This window comes from Crocodylus porosus, unplaced genomic scaffold (genome assembly GCF_001723895.1).
Source record: "Crocodylus porosus isolate Cpor-Errol unplaced genomic scaffold, CroPor_comp1, whole genome shotgun sequence".
Lineage (NCBI taxonomy): Eukaryota > Metazoa > Chordata > Crocodylia > Crocodylidae > Crocodylus > Crocodylus porosus.
In genome coordinates this window covers 85015782-85035156 of record NW_017728943.1, presented here as the reverse complement: position 1 = coordinate 85035156, position 19375 = coordinate 85015782, and the positions used below count along the sequence as shown (strand labels likewise).

The window sequence follows — 19375 nt, the reverse complement described above, 5'->3', positions numbered from 1 at the left end:
GACATTCTAGGTTTCCATTGTGTTTTGCTGACTCAGTCTGAACAGCATTTATACCATTTTTGCTAACCAGCAACATTTCTGTCCCTTCCAGAACATAATAAGGAAACTCTGGAAGAGAAGACATGGAAGGGCAAGCTGCTTATGGTAAAAGTCAGCCCTCTTTCTAACATCCATCTTCTTTATCCCATCATCAGTATCTCTGTTGTGTTCCATTCACACTAAGCAAAGAATCATTGATGTTTCTCCTATTATATGATATGATAAGTTGCTTTGCATATCCTTTCCAAATATATCTACACAGCAACAGAACAATGCCAGTGTTTCCAAACATGGCATGCATTACAACAATGGGGGCCAACTTTTTTGGCAGGCATGCCACAATTAGCCCTGCACCCTCCCCAAGTGCCTCTCTGATCCCCTTCCACTGTACAATCTGCTACTCTGCTTTCTCCTTCCTGCCCAATGCTCCCTACCCAGTCCGCTGCTCTGCTTTCTGCTTCTTATCCTATCTACCACTGCACTGTTTGTCCCCTTTCTGAACTGCTGTATAACACTTATGGCATGCATGCTGCAACTTGGCCACCCCTGCCTTACAACTATGACTCTAGCAGCACATTATGGGGTTGTTGAAGATCCACCTTCTTCCTTCCACTCTGGAGTGGAAGTAACATGCATTAGGTCTATACTCGGTGCAATGAGTGTCTGTCAGTATACTGACATGGCTATGTTGGCTGGTGCATTATGGGCATAAGGTCAGGTCTCCAACCTGTCTTATACTTACATACACTTATCTCTGAAGTATCTGCCAAGGCTGTGGTCAGAGCCAGGATATCAGAGGAAGTGAATCATCGTGTAGTTTCTATCTCTAAGTCCTAGACTATTTTGAAAATAGAAGGCAGCAATAAGTTTGAGGAGTATAAATATTTGTAACAGATTCTTTATCCTACCCTCCAACAGCTTTTAGAAATGTCAGTGGAATCCATTATGGATGATGCATGGTCCCGTGAGCTTGTAGATGAGATCCTTGTAAAAAGCAAAAGCTACTCTCAGGGGCCCCAAGATAAGGTCAGTCCTCTATTTATTGATTGTATAAGAGTGAAACAGTAAGTGAAGTCTTCCAGAGTTGTTAATGTTTCTGGGGAGATAAAAGAATGCTAGATAGCCTGAATTATAAGGTTGGTGTTTAAGAAACACAAGTTAGAGTTCTTTTGTTCTATTTTGTATTAGAATTTGTAAATTCCTATTTGACTTCTGTTGACTTCAGTAGTACTCTTCATATGTTTAAATTAAGCAGATACTTAAGCACTTAGCCTCTTCTCATTTCATGCCTTTTTAAAATATACTTCTGCCATAACTGTTGTATAATGACCCACTAAAAATCTCTATAGAATATTGTATGCTGCATAAAATGCTAATAAGTCACCATTTATGGTCTATGATAGATGGGAAAATCTGCTTTTCAAGAGCAATATTTCCCTCCAACTGTCTTCTTGCCTACATTTCTCCAACTCTGGATCCAGATCCTCTGATAGTATTAGACAGCATATTGCCAGAATAGTCACTGGAAGTGCTGAACACTTGACAGCTCATAAAAACCAGCGCCCCAGTTTTCCTGCTTATGTATGGAATTATGGGCCTGCTTTGAAACATGCACTAAAATCTCAGCTTCAGTAAATAGATGATGATAGTGATGTGGAAAAGCTACATTCCAAATACTATCGGTGATGATGGCCAGGTGCAATCTTCAAAGCAGTAATATTTCACTGTTAGATACATGAAAAGAATCAAAATTTCATTTTGCAGAGTTATAATGTACCACAATACTGTTCATCAGATAGTAAAGAAATCAGTCAGATAGTATCTAGCCCTTATTACCTCTGCCATAAACTACCATTCCTTACTGTCAACCAAATGGTGACCATAATGGTGCATTTTTTTTGAAAACACGTAAGGTATTATCTTGAATCTGAATTATTTTTCCCAAATATCAACCTATCAGTGTAAGCAAGGAACAAGGCCATCAGCATCAATAGAAAATGGTTTGGAGGAAGTAATTTTTGTTCCACCAAGACAGGACAGTGCAAACTATGATCTCCAAAACTACTAACAGGAACAACATTTGTTTTAGTGTATTTAATGAGAATGTTATTTTTTTGTAGTATTTCCCATATAAATTTTATGGGACAGTATTACGGGTATCCAGAAGCAAAGAGTTTGTGAGGGAGTATCTCATCATCATACTGCAAACTTCTCATCAGGAAGAAGCTGAGAGAGAGGTGAGGATAGTTGAGGGGTTAGGCAATGAATCTTTGTAGGGAAGGAAGGGAACAAAAAGAGTTTCCAAATACTGAAGAGGAGGACTGCAAATTATTGTGGAGCCCTCAAATATCTCTGCAAGCATCGAAGTGGGAGAAATTGCATAATCTTAGGGTGAAGGAGGGAGAAGAGAAAGGTATAAAGTAGCTATCAAAGATCTTTCATTAGACTGGAGGAAGAAGGAGGGTAATGATGGAAGGCCATGCCTCCTTGTCTGAAAGGGGAATGAAAAGGAAAGCCTGTGAAGGTCTTCACAGTTTGAGAAGGGAAGTGAGGAGGCCGAGGTAAGGAATGCAGGTGAGGATCATGGAAAAAGAGATTGTTCTAGGCTGAGGCATGACTCTATGTTTTAGGGGATTGCTTCTGCCATCAGTCTCACAGCTACTCGCCACCTCAACGACACCTTAGTGGTGCTGCAGGAATTCAGTAACCAGCTGATCCCAGAGGAAGGTTCACTCAGTGAGGTAGAGCTCAACTGCTGTTTTTTGTGAAACTGCTTCTCAGGCATAGCTTGCAAGGCATGCTTTTCTATGTTTGCCTCTTTTCAGTGACATTTCTGGGGTCAAGTATGCAGGCCTCACGGTACAAGGGAAAGTGAAGTCTTTTATCACTATGAGTTGCACTTGCGAAACAGGACATTGCACTGCCTGATGTGTAATCTGGGTTAGGAGTGAGGTATTCTAGTTGCAGTAAAACTCGGGAAACATGCGAGTCCATGAGGCCCAGAACTGCATCCGTTCTGCTTTCTGAACACACTGTCTTCATGAGCTGTTTGGAGCAGGAAAGAAAAAAGATGCAAGGCACAGGGTGTTAGAGTTAAGGCTATTGGGGGAACCTGAATTTCCTGACTCTGCAAGATTACAGTCTCAACCTCTGGGTCTCATTGATACAAATTGTGGACCCTATCCTCAAATCTTTCTCCTGAAACTATTCATATTAGCAATCTCCCTGGAATTATGTGGCTGGAATAAGGAATTATGGGGCTGGATCTTATCAAATGCCATAATTGAGAAATGTTGCCATATTGCCTTGGAAGAGGCCACTTGAGTGTGTTGGTATCACAGCCGCTACCAGGAGAGGATGCTGCTTAGCTTTGAACCTGTTCTGATATTTAAACTCCTCTCTTTTCAGTGGTGGGTTAAGGCATTCATAAATGGATGTTTCCTTTCCAAGTATTTATCTCTGGTGAATTCCTTCCACATGAGCCTTAAACCAAAATTACATGTCTTTCCAAAAGTCTGGCTTAGATTCCCTCTAGTTTTGCTCACAAGTTACAGGGCTCAGTAATATTCTCTGTTAGGATGGAAGAATGATTCTTCCTCCACTGCCATAGTCACTAGGTGAAATCCTATAGCCTGTGCCCTGGGTGCTCAACCTCTGCCCCATGGGCCAAGTACGGCCTACAGAGCCATTGCATCTGGCTCACAAGGCTCCCCACAAGCCACCCTCCACCCCCTAAGTTCCCACACTATCTCCCACAGCATAGCCATATCAGGGCCAGACCTTGCCTCTCCCCTCTGTAGCACTGGATTGGGGCTGGGTCATAGTTTCATAGTTTCTAGGGTCGGAAGGGACCTGAGCAGATCATCAAGTCTGACCCCCTGCCTTGGCAGGAAAAAATATTTGGGTCAAATGACCCCAGCAAGGTGTTCATCTAGCCTTGTCTTAAAAACCCCCACGGTAGGAGCCAGCACCACTTCTCTTGGAAGTTGGTTCCAGATCCTAGCTGCCCTGACCATGAAGTAGCGCCTCCTGATATCTAGTCTGAATCTACCCTCTGCCAGCTTGTGACCGTTATTTCTAGTCACTCCTGGTAGTGCTCGGGGGAACAGGGACTCCCCCAGTGCCTGCTGGTCCCCTCTGACTAGTTTGTAACAAGCCACTAGATCCCCCCTCAGCCTTCTCTTGTGGAGGCTGAACAGGTTCAGGTCCCGTAGCCTCCCCTCATAGGGCCTGCCCTGCTGCCCCCTGATCATGTGAGTGGCCCTCCTCTGGGCCCTCTCCATGCTGTCCACATCCCTCTTGAAGTGCGGTGCCCAGAAGTGGACGCAGTACTCCAGCTGTGGCCTGACCAGTGTTGCATAGAGGGGGAGGATCACCTCCCTGGACCTGCTCGAGATGCATCTGTGGGTGCATGACAAGGTACGGTTGGCCTTCCTAACTGCATCCCCACACTGCCGACTCATGTTCATCTTGGCATTAATGATGACTCCAAGATCCTTTTCTGCCTCTGCACTGACAAGAAGGGAGTTCCCCAGCCTGTAGGTATGGTGCTGATGCTTCCTCCCCGGGTGCATCACCTTGCACTCGTCAGTGTTGAATCCCATCTTGTTCTCATCCACCCACCCCTGTAACCTATCTAGGTCCGACTGCAGCCTATGCCTCCCATCTAGCATGCCCACATCCCCCCACATCTTCGTGTTGTCAGCAAATTTGAACAAGGTGCTTTTTACCCCGTCGTCCAAGTCACTGATGAAGATATTGAACAGTGCGGCCCGAGAACCAAGCCCTGAGGGACCCCACTGCTCACATCCCTCCAGGTCAAAACTGACCCATCCACCACAACTCTCTAGGTGTGGCCCACCAGCAAATTTGTGACCCATCTGACTGTGTAGGTGTCGATGCCACAGTCCCCCAGTTCTTTAATGAGAACGGGGTGAGAGACAGTGTTGAAAGCCTTCCGAAAGTCCAGGAAGACTGTGTCCACTGTAACCCCTGCATCTAAGGATTTGGTGACCTGGTCATACAAGGCCACCAGGTTGGTCTGGCAGGACCTGCTGCTAATGAACCCGTGTTGCTTGCCCCCAAGCATGCTCTCCCCCACTGGCCCCTCGTGGATATGTGCCAGAATAATTCTCTCAAAAAGCTTACCCAGGATTGAAGTAAGACTGTCTATAGTTCCCTGGGTCCTCCTTCCTCCCTTTTTTGAAGATGGGAACCACATTGGCCCTCTTCCAGTCCTCTGGCACCACTCCTGAGCACCACGAGTGCTCATACAGCTGTGCCAGGGGTCCTGCAATGACCTCAGCTAATTCCCTCAGCACTCTGGGGTGGAGATCGTCTGGACCGGCTGATTTAAATACATCCAGTCCCTCTAGAAGTTCCCTGACTAGATCCTCCCTGACCCTTGGCCTAGGTACGCCTCCCCTGGGGCCTGAGGGGGGCTCGGTGGCGGGGGCTGATCCGGTCCCTGCTAAGGAAAATGGTGGCAAAGAAGTTGTTAAATGGGTTAGCTTTGTCGTCTGGTGTGACAACAAAATTTCCTAGAGTGTCTTGCACGGGCCCCACGTTACCCAGTACCTTCTTTTTGCCCCCTGTGTATTTAAAAAAGGACTTCTTGTTGTCCTTGATCTGAGTAGCTAGTCCCAGATCTGGGTCCTGTCATCCCCATGGCCCAGGCTACTCCCCTACCATCCCCACCCCCTCTTTGTGACCAGATGAGGCCCTGCTGTGTCTGCCCCCAGCACCAGATCAGGGCCACTGGTCATATCCGGTCCATGGGCTGACCAGGCACAGCCCATCTAGCCTGCCAAGGAAAAAGGTTGAGTATCACTAGCCTAGGCTACTTCAGAAGTCAGATCAGATTATCATAATAATCCTTTGTGGTCTCTGACACATGTGCTTCTCTACAGGTTCTCTCTCAGTCTATAGAAAGTTGTCTAAAACTTAGTGATTGCAGCAGTTCTGTGGGGAGGGAGGTGTGAGATCATTCATGAGAGGAAGTGATCTCAAAGATGAGTCTGTGTATGTCTTCCTTTTTGTTACAGCAGAATGAGTGGAGGAGGTCATTCAGCACACTCCATCTTTGCTATGACCAAGTGGCCATGGAAACAAAGGACAGTATCCTGCCCTTGGTGGACAACATTCTCTTCCAAATGTTACACCACTTCCGCCGCTGCACTGCCTCAGCCATGGTACTGTGTACAGGACTAATTGCTATGGATTCCTTACTCATTCCTAAACTTCTGAGGTCCTAAGGTTGTAACAATCTTTTCATTAGGCCCAGCTTGTCTGTACTAGAAATTTGTCTCATGGGGCTTTAAACTTCATTGTATTATGGCTTGAGTTGCCAGAATACTTGAATGTTCTGAAAAGTGGGCCTCCTGGGTTTGGCATCCCACAGCTCACCTTCAAAATGTGGCTACAAAGCTTTCCATGCTGGATTCTGAAGGAAGACTTGCTCTCATGTAATTCCCAGGGCAAAGATTTCTGCTTCGGTGCTAAGAAAAACAGTTCCAAGAAAAGATAAAATTCCCCACTCACTTCCTCAGTGCCTGTGACCATCCTTGCATGTCCATGGGTAGCTCTGAGATTAAAATGAGACTGACAGTAACTTTATCAGTTCAGTGGGTTTATGAAATGATGTCCAAATATAGCGATCTTGCTTGTTCTCCTTTTTATGAGAGTTGGCATCAAGGAAAAAGGGGAATTCTATGATTTTTGCTTTATGACAGTCTCATGGCAGAAGGAGGTTTATGAGTTTTTTTAGCCTAGAAGCTGCAGAAAAGTTTGTTAAATATCCCTTTTCATCTGATCAAAGGAATTAAGGGACTACATATTTTTACAACTATGAGATCAGACCAGTTGCACGCTGTTTATTTCTTATTTATTTTAAATTCCAAGACTTACCCATGATGTAGTTGGGGTTTTCCAGACTCTTATCCCAATGTCTGAAGTAACTCTTTTCACCACAAAATGATTAATTATAACCTTAATGGAGTGTTCTATTTCCCATGAGAATTAAACTAAATGATAGTATGGACAGACTAAATATGTTTGGGCCTTTTTTTTACATTCCTGGTTTTCCTGCATCTAGAAAGGATCCCAACTGTGACTGTCTTTTAACATTAAATATAAGTAGGTTGCAAGGTTTCAGCACATAATAATTACTCCTTCTCCACTGGCAGGAAAGGAGACCAGACGTTGGCTTTTAGGTGATGTGAAAAAAACCTGTTTTTAAAATACAGGTGGTGGGAGCTGGATACAGGCTACTGTATTTTGACATGACCCAGGAGGCCTTGCATAAACTACAGTGTAAATGTGCAGTGCTAGATCACAATAACTTACTTGATCTAATCAGCACATTCTAAAACTCAAACCAAGACAAAGGCACAGTACTTTTGAATGTGGAAAACTGTAGCCAGTTGAAAGCTACTCAGATCTAATGTCTCACCTTTATAGCCTAGTCTAGATAAGGTCTCAGCTGCTTTACTTCTCCTGGTATTGAGCTATCATTAATGCATTAAACTGTTATTTTCTTTGTTCCTGGGAGGGGTTTAGGACCTGAGTCTAAAGCTGAGCTTTCTGAGATCAATGGCTACATTCACAAGAACAGTGGGTGACATTGCCGACACAGCAAAAGAAACCCATGAGTTCTCACAGAAAGCGGTGATTGCAGCATTTATGATGGTGAGTAAAATTTGCAAAAGGACCAACTTCTGCTCTCATTTGTATTGGTACAAATCTTGGAGTAACCGAGCCAGGGTTGCTAACTGTCTGTAAACTTATGACTATTCACAAATAACAAGGCTGAAAATGCCTGTCTGTAAATTCCATAAAGACACTGCACCAGCCATAAGTCAGGAAGCACAAACACCTCTACAAAATCAGCTCCCTAATAGCATGGAACATCTGAAACTCTACAGCTGGAAAACAAGCTAGCTGCATTTTTAAAGCATAGCAGTACCACCTGACGTCTGAGTAGGAGTACAGCACCCTAAGGTAGCTCTTCTCAGGGCTTTACAGTGTTGCTCCTGGTGCTGCCTCTGATCTGCCTATACCATGACTGGGTAGCAGGTAGGCAGATTGCCAGTAAAAAAAACTGCCTTGGGTTGGCAACCCTGAACCTTGCTGGTTGAGGAAAAGGCTGGTTTGGAGGTTACAAAATTCAGGAACAAGAAAAGGATGCAACAGGCAGTTTAAAATCAAAGCAGCCAGGGGTATCTATAGGAGCCCCAAGCCAGGGGCAGCATTATATTTCAGAGAATAATTGGCCTTCTGAGACGACTTACATTATTAATCCAAAAGCATTGTGACTTGTAGATTTCTTACCTGATGTTACATGTGTCCTTGGGCTCATGGCATATGTTACAATATGATGGAACAAACCAGTTCTTTTTTTTTTTTTTATTTAATTTTTTTTAAGAAGGATAAGTATACAAATATGCATTTAAGCAAGTATATTACTGAGCTAATTTCCTGAAATTTCACTAAGCTAATTAAAGATAGAACAATGTAATGATCAAATTAAAGGCACAATTAAAAATAATTTGATAGATTCAAATTAACAAATCTCCAAGATAATACAAAAGGTATTCATTTTGAATCATAATGTTAATAAAAGAAATATTTTTGTGTCAATCTTAGGTTGAAGGAGTTGGCTCCTTTCCATCTAAGACCCTACCCAATTAACTGGGGAAAGATGGAAATAACCCTCCATAAGACCTAAGGCCCAAATCAAAGCCCTTCTTTAGATGAGTAAATAGAATTCACACTGCTAAAGATAGCCACGTAAGCAGGATTTTTGGCAACTTATGTGGGTGTGAGATGCTATTCCACACAGGAAGTCATGTAAAGTCCATGTAAGTTACATGAAGGAGGTGGGCCCTCTCACAAATACATCAGTGGTTATGGAATTTGTCTAGGGAGAGGGAGGCCCAGGTTCTCCCACTCTCCAGCAAAGAACTGGTAGTTTTCATGTTGCTGCGAAGGTACTGCAGGTTGAAAAGCTGACTACCCATTTGCTACTCAACCTCAATTCCAGGAGGAAGATGGTCACAGATGCGAAACAAAATCACATAAAGATAGGTGGAAAAAAGAGTTGGGGTGATGATGCAGTATGACACTAGTATGAATGGTAAATAGATCTGTCTCTGATCCATTGAAAAGGACTGTGCTGGTCATCCCATTATAGAGTAGCCTGAGGACACTGATGAACTTCAGTGGACAACTAAACCTAGCCAGCACCGTCTATGATTGATGAAGAGGTCATGATTGATGGAGAATGTCATAAACAGCACCTGATGGTGCTCTCTTCACTTCTCCTGGATCTGTTGTGAAACAAAAATCATGTCAGTGGTACCCTAAGATCATCTCAGGCCACACTGGGATTCTGGAAGGACATCTTCAGCAATGGGGAAGAGGCGATTCAGAAGGATGTAAGAATCTTCCCAGCAGTGGAGAGGAGGGCAATGTCTTGGTAGTTCCCATGTACTGACTTATCCCCTTTCTTGAAGATGGTCACAATGTTGGCATTCTTTAAGTCAGGTAGAACTTCCTCACTAACCCATATTTTGATGAGTTGGTGAAAATTTTGCGTTAGTGCTGTTCCACCATCTTTGAAGACCTCTGTAGGGATGCTGTCTGGGCCTAGCACCTTATTGTTCTTTGTCTGAGTGATAGCACACCAGACTTCCCTGAAGGATGGGGGATCAGCAAGAAGTTCATAGTATCATAGTAATTAGGGTTGGAAGGGACCTAAACAGATCATCTGGTCTTACCCCCTGCCTCGGGCAGCAATAGGGATCATATCACCCCAGCCAAATATCTGTCCAGCCTCCTCTTGAAGACCTTCAAAGTAGGGGAGAGTACCACTCCATTTGGGAGCCCATTCCAGAGCCTGGCAGGCCTAACTGTAAAGTAGTGTCTCCTGATGTCCAGCCTGAACCTTCTCTCTAACAATTTGTGGCCGTTATTACTAGTAACCCTGGATGGTGCCCAGGGAAACAGAGCTTTGCCAACTCCCACTGATCCCCCCTGGTGAGTTTGTAAACAGCCATCAGATCCCCTCTCAGCCTTCTCTTGTGGAGGCTGAATAGATTCAGGCCCTTTATCCTCTCTTCATAGGGCCTGCCCTGCTACCCCCTGATAATGCAAGTGACCCTTCTCTGGACCCTCTCGATGCTAGCCACATCCCTCTTGAAGTGCAGCACCCAGAACTGGATGCAGAACTCCAGCTGTGGCCTGACCAGTGCTACATAGAGGGGAAGGATCACCTCCCTGGACCTGCTTGTGATGAGTATGTAGATGCACAACAAGTTGTGGTTAGCCTTACTGACCACTTCCTCGCATTGGCGGCTCAAGTTCATCCTGGAGTCAACAATGACTCCAAGATCCCTTTCTGCCACCGTGTTGACAAGAAGGGTGTTCCCCAGCCTATAGATGTGTTGCTGGTTCCTTCTCCCTAGATGCAGCACCCTGCACTTGTCTTTGTTGAATTCCATCCTATTGTCATCCTCCCACCACTGTAACCTGTCTAGATCTAGCTGGATTCTGTCCCTCCCCTCCAGCATGCCCACCTTGCCCCACAACTTGGTGTTGTCAGCAAATTTGGACAGCATGCATTCCATACCCACATCCAGATCACTGATAAAAATGTTGAACAGTACAGGCCCCAGGACCGAACCCTGGGGGACTCCACTACCCACATCCCTCCAGGTCGAAAATGACCCATCCACCACCACTCTCTGAGTGCAACCATCTAGTCAATTTGCCACTCATCTGACTGTGTAGGCATCAGTGCTGCAGTCACCAGGCTTTTTTAAGAGACTGTGGTGGGAAACCATGTCAAGGACTTTCTTAAAGTCCAGGAAGATGACATCAACCTTGACGCATTTGTCCAGGGACATTGTGACCTGATCATAAAAAGAAACCAGGTTAGGCAGAATCTGCCCTCAGTGAACCCATGTTGAGCATTACCTCCCCTGCTGGGCCCTTGGAGATATGCGCCTTGATAATTTTCTCAAAGGTCTTCCCAAAGACTGAGGTAAGACTGACTGGCCTATAATTGCCGGGGTCATCTTTTCTCCCCTTCTTGTAAATGGGGACCACATTGGCCCTTCTCCAATCCTCTGGTATATGGCCAGTGCTCCACAAGCATTCATAGAGCTGTGCCAGGGCCCCACTATAACCCCCGCCAATTCCCTCAGCACCCTCAGGTAAAGAGCATCTGGATTTACTGATTTAAACACATCCAGCCCCTCCAAAAGTTCCTTAACTGAATCATCCCTGACCCTAGGCATGGCAGTGCCTCCCCTGGGTCCGTCTGCAATTCTAGTGAGGGAGATGTCCCGATCCCTGTTCAGGCACCGGGCAAAGAATTCGTTAAAGAGGTCAGCTTTTTCATTTACTGTTATCACCAGATTGCCAAGCCTATCCTGTAGGGGCCCCACATTACCCGGTGCCTTCTTCTTACTTCCTATATATTTTAAAAAGGACTTTTTATTATCCTTAATTCTGGTCGCTAGCCCTAGCTCCATCTCTGCCTTGGCCTTCCTAACAGCATCCCTGCAGTCCCAAGCAACGGAGATGTAATCCTCCTTGGTGATAGCCCCTTGCTTCCACTGTTTGTATGCCTCCATTTTTGCCCTCAGGCATTCCTGGATGCCTTTGCTGAGCCATGGGGGCTTCTTAGCACTTCTGTCCTCCTTGGTGCGCATTGGAACTGACTCCCTTTGAGCTCAGAAGATCATCTTTTGAGGAACAACCACCTGTCTTGGACTCCTATCTCATTGAAGCTCCAAGATCCCAATGCCTTTCCTACTAACCTTATTAGCTTACAGAAGTTGGCTCTCCTAAAGTTGAGAACCTCTGCCTTGCTGCTTCCTTTCACCAGCCAGCGCTGGATAGTAAATTCCAGCAGGGGATGATCACTGTCACTCAGGTGGTTGAGTACCCGAAGACCGCTCACCAAGTCATCGTCTGTGGCAAGGACCAATTCCAGCAAGGCATTTCCCCTGGTGGGATTATGTACCTCCTGGGTTAGGTGGAGGTCCTGTATCCTGGCTAGGAACCTACGTGAGTGGTCAGACCTGGCTGACTGCTCCTCCCAACAGATGTCTGGGTAGTTTAGGTCACCCATGACAACCACATCCCTTGAATTTACAGCCTCCATGAGCTGATCTGAGAATTCCAGGTCCAGTTCATCCCCCTGGTGAGATGGTCCACAGTAGACGTGCACTATCAAGTCCCTTTCCTCATGCCCCCCTTGCATTCTTACCCAGAGTGCCTCATTTTGCCCCTCCTTTAAGCCCCTCCTGATCATTGAGGGTGTGTATTGCTCTTTGAGTGCTACACCCCTACTCTTTTCCCTGCTCTGTCTCACCTGTACAGCCTGTATCCCCTGATGTCTACTGCCCAGTCATGGGTAGAATCCCATCAGGTTTCCATGAGCTTAACTAGGTCTGGGTTTTTCCTAGCTAGCAGGAGGGTGAGTTCCTCCTGCTTATTCCCCATGCTTCAAACATTTGTGTAGAGGCTTTTGAGGCCTCCTATAAGTGGCCATGCTGCCCCCTTGTTCCTAAGCCTGCCCTGGTCCCTGTCACTTACCTGGGTACTACCTGTGAGTGTCATCTGGCTTGACGGTGAAGTGTCCTCATGCTCCTCTGTGTCCCTGTCCCTGGTGAACCTAGTTTAAACCTAGTTCTATTCCTGGGCGTTGAGGGATGGACATGATGGTGGCGGCTGATACCTCAGATTCACAGTTGAGTAAAGTCTTGAAGTGCTCTTCCCAGCATTGCTTGATGCCTACTTTCAGCAGCCCCTGGAGGGATAATGACTAACTGGATTCAGTTGCTTGGGTTTTCCCCTCCATGACAGTTTACCATTATCCGCATTATCCTTGTCATTTGCTAACTGGAGCCAGGTGGTAGAAGGTTTTTTTATGCTCAGGATGATTTCAGGGTGGCCTTCCAGGCCTCACCAACAACTGGAGTCTTTCTTACCTTCTTCCTCTGACTAGCCGGTGCAAGAAAAGGGAGAGCATACAGCTACAGATGTTAATAGTACAAGAGAGCAAAAGTACTACTGTTTCTTTGCCATGGCCTTCAATTTTATTTCCTCACTTGCTCTGCTTTGGGGACCAGCCCTGAAGCTTTGGGGTCAGGTAGCTGACACCTAGAGTTCTGGATAGTCAACATGGTTTAATCATTTTGCCATGGGCATTCTTTAGGTGTTGAGTCATGGTGAAAAGTTTAGTCTTTGACCATCAGTTTCTCCAGGTCAGTGTATTGAAACTGTTCATCAGATGTTCTTCCAGCAGCAGGAAAAATGAGACATATGTGGAGCCATGCAAGGAAATTTTAGATGACAGTTTTCCTGTTGAGGTAATGGGCAGGAGACCCACAACCAACAAAAAATATCTCCACATCTTCATGACAACCACTGCAGAGTTCTCTGAATTTCACAAATATTCTAGACTGTTCACCAACCAACAACCAGAGAACTCATATGACTTTTGACCAAAAAACAAGCTGCTCTCACATTTTATCAGATTAAATTCTGAGGCCCAAATCTGAGCTGGCCTCCGGACAAAATGGCTGGAAGAGCAGGAGAAGCAGATGAGGAAAGAGCACTTACCTCCAGCCAAAACTTCAGATATTCCCTTCCTATCTCTCATCCTCTGACTACAGTTATAGTCACCCTCCGTCCCCCTACCCCCACCTGTCTCTCACCTACTGACCACCTCAATTTACATTTTAACTGACTGGCTTTTTTGCATATGTACTGGCCTCTGGCTGATTTCCAACTCAATCCAGGAAAAGCACGGACCATCTGCAGATGCTTCCCCATCCTGATGAAGGGTGTTTGTGCCCAAAAGCTTGCTAATAAGAATTTTTCCAAGTATTTGAGTTGATCTAATAAAAGATATCAGATTTACCAAAGAACTGTGTCTGCCCATGTCCTCAGTCCAGCATGGCTACAAACTACACCCCTGAGAGATTCCCTTCTGCGCTTCCATTACCTCTCATGCCTGCTTCATGTCTCATGGGTTTGTCCGGGTGGGCAATTCTTCCCAAGGCTGAGGAATTCTATTAGGAACTAAGAAGAAAACACAATCTTTGGACCAAAGAGGCCAAGCCCAGGGTCAGCTCTTCTTTCTCAGATACTTTCCTTCTGAGTTGTGTAGATCAAGACAGAGAAACAGGTATAAAGTGAATGCTCTGTTTGCTTGGAGTCTGGACCCTTTATAACTGAATGCTCTCAGCCTGTCAAGACTAGCCTTCCCTGGCTGTCACAAGTGACTCAGCTTTGCCATGATTTATCATCACCCCCACCTAAGCAAGCCCCTCCCCAGAGACTTCCTTTCAGCCTCTGGCAGTGTGATACAGGTCAAGTGACAACAATTTGCTTTCAGTCATTTACTGCTTTTAGTATTGTCAAGCTGCCTTTATTTGCCTTTAGCTCTCTTAACTGCCTATTTGTTTGCCATTGTAATACTGGCTTAATCAGGTTAAGGAGAATGAGAAATAAGAAGGCTTGATTGAATTTCTTTCTTTAGAAAAGCCCTTTAATAATTGTCTTAGAAGATCTTCTTCTAGTTGGGATTGGATTCCCTGCTATGCCCTCTAGAGTTGGTAGTGATTGATGTTGCAGGATTATGGGTCCTTTGTGAAGTGTCAGAATAATGATGGAGTTTCATTAGGCTTACCATATGTCCAGGTTTTCCCAGACATGTCCTCTTTTTTGGACCCCTGTGCTGTGTCCAGATGAGTTGTTAAAATAAGAACTGTCTGGGTTTTCTGTTCTCCTGGCCTGGCTGCTTGGGTTTGGGAGCAGCAGGCAAAGTGATTGGCTGTCGGGGATCACATGCTCCCTGTGTGGGCTCTAGCAAACCGGATAGAGAGAGCGAGAGAGAGAGAGTGAGACAATATGTGTGCATGAATGCGTGCGCAATGCATTAGCTGCTTGGGCAGCAGGGCTGAGGGAGGCAGAAGGCTGCAGGTCTGGAATAAGGGGCACTGGCAGGGAGCTGCGGGTCTGGAGTGAGGGGCACCAGCATGGCTGGAAGGAGGGCAGGGGGCAACAGATCAGGAGTGTGGGGCACAGGGTCCGGGATGAGTGACTGTGGGTTGAGTGTGCAGAGTGCTGGCAGTGCCAGAGGGCTGTGGGTTGGGAGTGAGGGGCACCAGCAAGGGGTGGGAGGCAAGGTACTGCTGTTTAGGAGTGAGAGGCACTGGCAGGGCTGGGGTCAGTGGGTCAAGTGAAAGGCAGCAGCAGGCCTGGGGGTGTGTCGCTTGTCAGTGAGGGGCAACAGAATGGGCAAGGAAATGGCACTGGCGAGTTGCTGCCCCCTCCCCCCCGCCATATTCCCCCTGCATCTCCCCCATCCCCTGGTGACAGGTGTCTTTTTTGGGGGGGTTCCTAGAAACATGGTAACCCTAGAGTGGCAGTCCTAGTGTTCATTGTCACTCTTCTGCCTCCTCCATGTTTTGTAGAAGCTGATTGAAGAAGAGTCTGTGCAGTTGCTGTCTTCCCCTGTGCGCCAGCAGGCTATGATTGTGGTCACTAATCTGAGGTACTATGGAAGTTCAGCATTCACATTTCATCCCCATATCACAGGTCAATACTATAGCAAGCAAATGGGTTCCTGATACTTGGAGTTTGCCAATCCTTGTTTTGGAGGCAATATTAATACTGGGTTTTTTTGCTTAACCATTTTGCCTTATCCTGAAGTCAGTGAGGTTGAATCCAAGCATGCCATAAAGTGATGAGTTTCTCTGTGGGGAACTCACCTTGACAGATTTTTAAAAAAATTAAAATATATTGTAATACTTTAGGTTTTCCAGTGAGTTTGTTTTAAAGTTTTGGTCATTTCTGCAATAGGTCCAGTGGGGTAAGTGGCTAACAGTGCCTGATGGACTATGTTGAGAAGTCAGTAAAAGAGAACACACTGGAGATGCTGCATTTATTCAGATTCTACTCTTGTTTTCTTTGATATAAAGATCAACATATGGATTTCAAAGCACAAACTAGTATTACAGCTACAGTATGAGCCAAATTGTACTTGGCATCTTTGAAGCTGTGCAAAAATCTCATCCCTTAGCATTCCCCTGCAAAAGCACCAGCCAAAATCACAATAAACCATTTTTTAACACTTAAATCTTCTGGAGTATGAATTGCCTCCAAGAAGGCAAGAAAGAGGTGCAGGCAGAATCCTAGTCTGAAAGCAATGTAGAGCAATAACGTTTTTTCCATGTGCTTTGAGCAGAATGTACTGTTTTCCAGCTACTATCAGTTGATTGGATATCCTTTAGGCTGCTATAATATTTTCTGGGTCCAAGGCCAGACAGAAAATCAAAAAGATAACCACCTTCTGCAGAGCAGACACTCAACGTGATAAAGCAGTGATTCTCAATTAGGGTGCCATGGCCCTCTTTGAAGGGGTCTCGAAGTGTGAAGAGATAGCAAAGTATAAGGAGACAAGCAGATAACCTAAGCACGTAAGTGCAGGCTCAGGCTTGTCTCTACCTAGATGATTCTCCACCTCTGCTGCTCAGCCCCTCTGCAAGGAAGCAGGCCCTGTAATAAAGTAGTTTTGAAATTGGGTGTCACTCAGTTCATAAAAGTTATGGAATTAACTGCAATAGTTTTAACCAAAGTTTAATATAGTTGAAACAAATTGTTTTTGTAACACAGTTGGATAGAATCCTTGCTAATCCATGCTTCTGGGTGCAAAGTAGTCATTCACAAAATGTCTGAAGAAAGTGTCACAACCGTTTGAATAATAATTAATCTTCTGGCATTTTAATGTGCTGCTGGATTATATGGTGTATAGCATGTGCTGCATTAATTTAGCTGCCATTCTGCTAAGCGTTAATACATTGAGCTTATAATATATTTCACTTGTTGATAGGGCTATTAAAATATGTTGATTACAAATAAAATTTTGTTAAAAATGCAATGATCAGTTTGGCAGAGGAAAGTGGTTTCAAAGCATTTTAAATAGGTGTACTTTCAAGAACTAAAAAATTGACAACTCAGTGCATATTTAAGACAGGATTTTAAGCATTAGCTTCCAGTATTCAACATCTACTTGTAGTGGTCCAAAGCATTAGCTTCCAGTATTCAACATCTACTAGTAATGGTCCAAGAAAATTTCATGCTTGTATAATCTGAAAATTTAAAACCTTTATTTTGGCAGCTAGTAGAGAGTGATGTAATTCTGTACACTTGCATAAGCTTGACATTTTCCATGTAGTTTAGGGCAGTGATACATACTGTACAACGTGCACAATGTAGAATGACAAACAGACTTATAACCACTATATGCTATACTGTACAGAATTGGACCAGCAAGCTAGATGAATATTTAGCATTCACAGATTCATGGATGTTTGGGTGGGAAGGGACCTCAGTAGATCATCGATTCCAACCCCCTGCCCTGGGCAGGAAAGAGCGCTGGGGTTAGATGGCCCCAGCCAGGTGCATGTCCAGCCTCTCTTAAAGACCCCCAAGCTAGGGGAGAGCATCACCTCCCTTGGAAGCCCGTTCCAGATTCTGGTAACTCTTACTGTAAAGAAGTTCTTTCTGATGTCTAACCTAAATCTGCTCTCCGTCACTTTGTGGCCATTGTTCCTAGTTACTCCAAGGGATGCCCACTAGATGGTGCTGCCATAATTTCTGAATCATGCAATAGAAGCATTAGGAGTTACAAAAAAATGTATGTTTTAAATGCTAGCAAGGGGTCCAGAATACAACATTAGTGTCCTAAGTAATACCAGGAGCTCTATATATAATAATAATTCTTGAAAATTAGAGTTAAGTTCCTGTGTTCTTCATCAGGTTGAAAGTAGGGCTCTACCTTCTTCCTGATTATTTCAGACAACATGGATTGCCACCTGTGTCTTAAGTATGTGCTTATGAACTTCAACTTGAGAAAGTGAACATAATAAAATGTTCCTGTTTTTGAGACCTGAATTTATTCAAATGGGTTTTAAATGAATTTTATTAAAATGGGTTTTGCTTTGTGATGTTAGAAACATTGCGTACTAGAAAACAAGCACACTTAGTTCTGCTGTTTTCTGTGATCAGTGCTCACACCCTTTTAAGGTTGATAGTGTTTAAATAATAAATAATGTTGGGCATGTCTACACATGCATTAATATACCAGAGTTACTGTGCATTAAGTTTAGTACCTGTAATAACAGGTATCAACTCAATGCACACTAACCGGAACTAGTGCGCAGTAGCACCAGTGCATGCCTTTTTAGTTTTGCTAATGTGCAGTAGGCTAATTCTACTGTGTATCAATGCAACAGCATGACTTTTGCCACAACATGCTAATGCGTGGTAGAATTAGTGTACTGTACATTTAGCATCTTGTGCAGACATACCCACAGTCATGTTATCCTGGCTTTATTATGACATTATTATGACTGTCATTCAAAGAGCTTCTCTCTCTAATCAGAAAACTGAAGCCACCACTGAAGCCTGAGATAAAAGTACTTCTAGTCCGGACATGCTACAAAAGTGTATTTTCCCTGCCTCCAATAGAAAACATGTCAGAAGTATGTGATAGCACCCAGTATCAACGCTCTGAGGTAATTTGTCCTTTTAAAAAAAAAAGGCCTGTCTTTAATTCACTAATCTCTGTGGAAATAGGCATGTACTGAATATGATAAGAGTGATTTATTCTGAGATTGAGAGGAACTGTATGGAGGATGCTCATGCTTTTGATCTGCAGGTTACAAGTTGCATGGCACCCCAGTTTCTCAGAAGCAGGGGCTGTCTATCAAATCATGACATGGAGGACTAAACAGACTAACCAGGCAACTAAACTGGCTTAATTCAGCTGATGTGACATGAACACAAGAGAAGACACTTTTATGTAATAGAAAGCATAGGACAGGGTATGTGATCCTCAGCCAATGAATATACACTAGGCCTATGTGAAGTGGTTAGTTTTCACTTTGGATTCAGAGGACAGTGATTCAATTGGTTGATTTGAATTACTGTTGTGAATCGATTTGGCCACCGCCAAATTGGCTTAGCCTCCGAATCAGCCGCATCCCCCGACTGCTCTCAATGGCTGCCCTGCCCTCTCTCTCAGCTCCCAGTTCTTTAAAAAAAAAAAAAAAAGATAAGAAGCTCCCAGTCACTGGCTGCTGCCAGGCCAGGGAGGTCGATCCCCACTACCCCATGCCACGTGGGAGGTTCTGCCATGAACCCCCTGACTGCCCCCTGCTTTGCCAGCCCCACCATGGCTGTCCTACCCACCCCAGCTGCTGACCCTTAAAAAAAAAAAAGCCCCAACTCACTGGCTCCTGCCCAGTGGGGGAAC

At 44.7% G+C, this 19375-nt stretch overlaps 1 protein-coding gene across 1 annotated transcript in view; it reads left to right on the top strand.

The window, feature by feature from the left end:
* Positions 1-19375, top strand: part of LOC109319088 (maestro heat-like repeat-containing protein family member 1) — a 77111-nt gene that overhangs the window by 23665 nt on the left and 34071 nt on the right. The window contains exons 16-22 of the mRNA XM_019548601.1: positions 92-144; positions 958-1065; positions 2670-2780; positions 6084-6230; positions 7597-7725; positions 15531-15610; positions 18503-18635. Coding sequence (XP_019404146.1) covers positions 92-144; positions 958-1065; positions 2670-2780; positions 6084-6230; positions 7597-7725; positions 15531-15610; positions 18503-18635 — 761 coding nt within the window. The remainder of the gene's footprint in view (positions 1-91; positions 145-957; positions 1066-2669; positions 2781-6083; positions 6231-7596; positions 7726-15530; positions 15611-18502; positions 18636-19375) is intronic.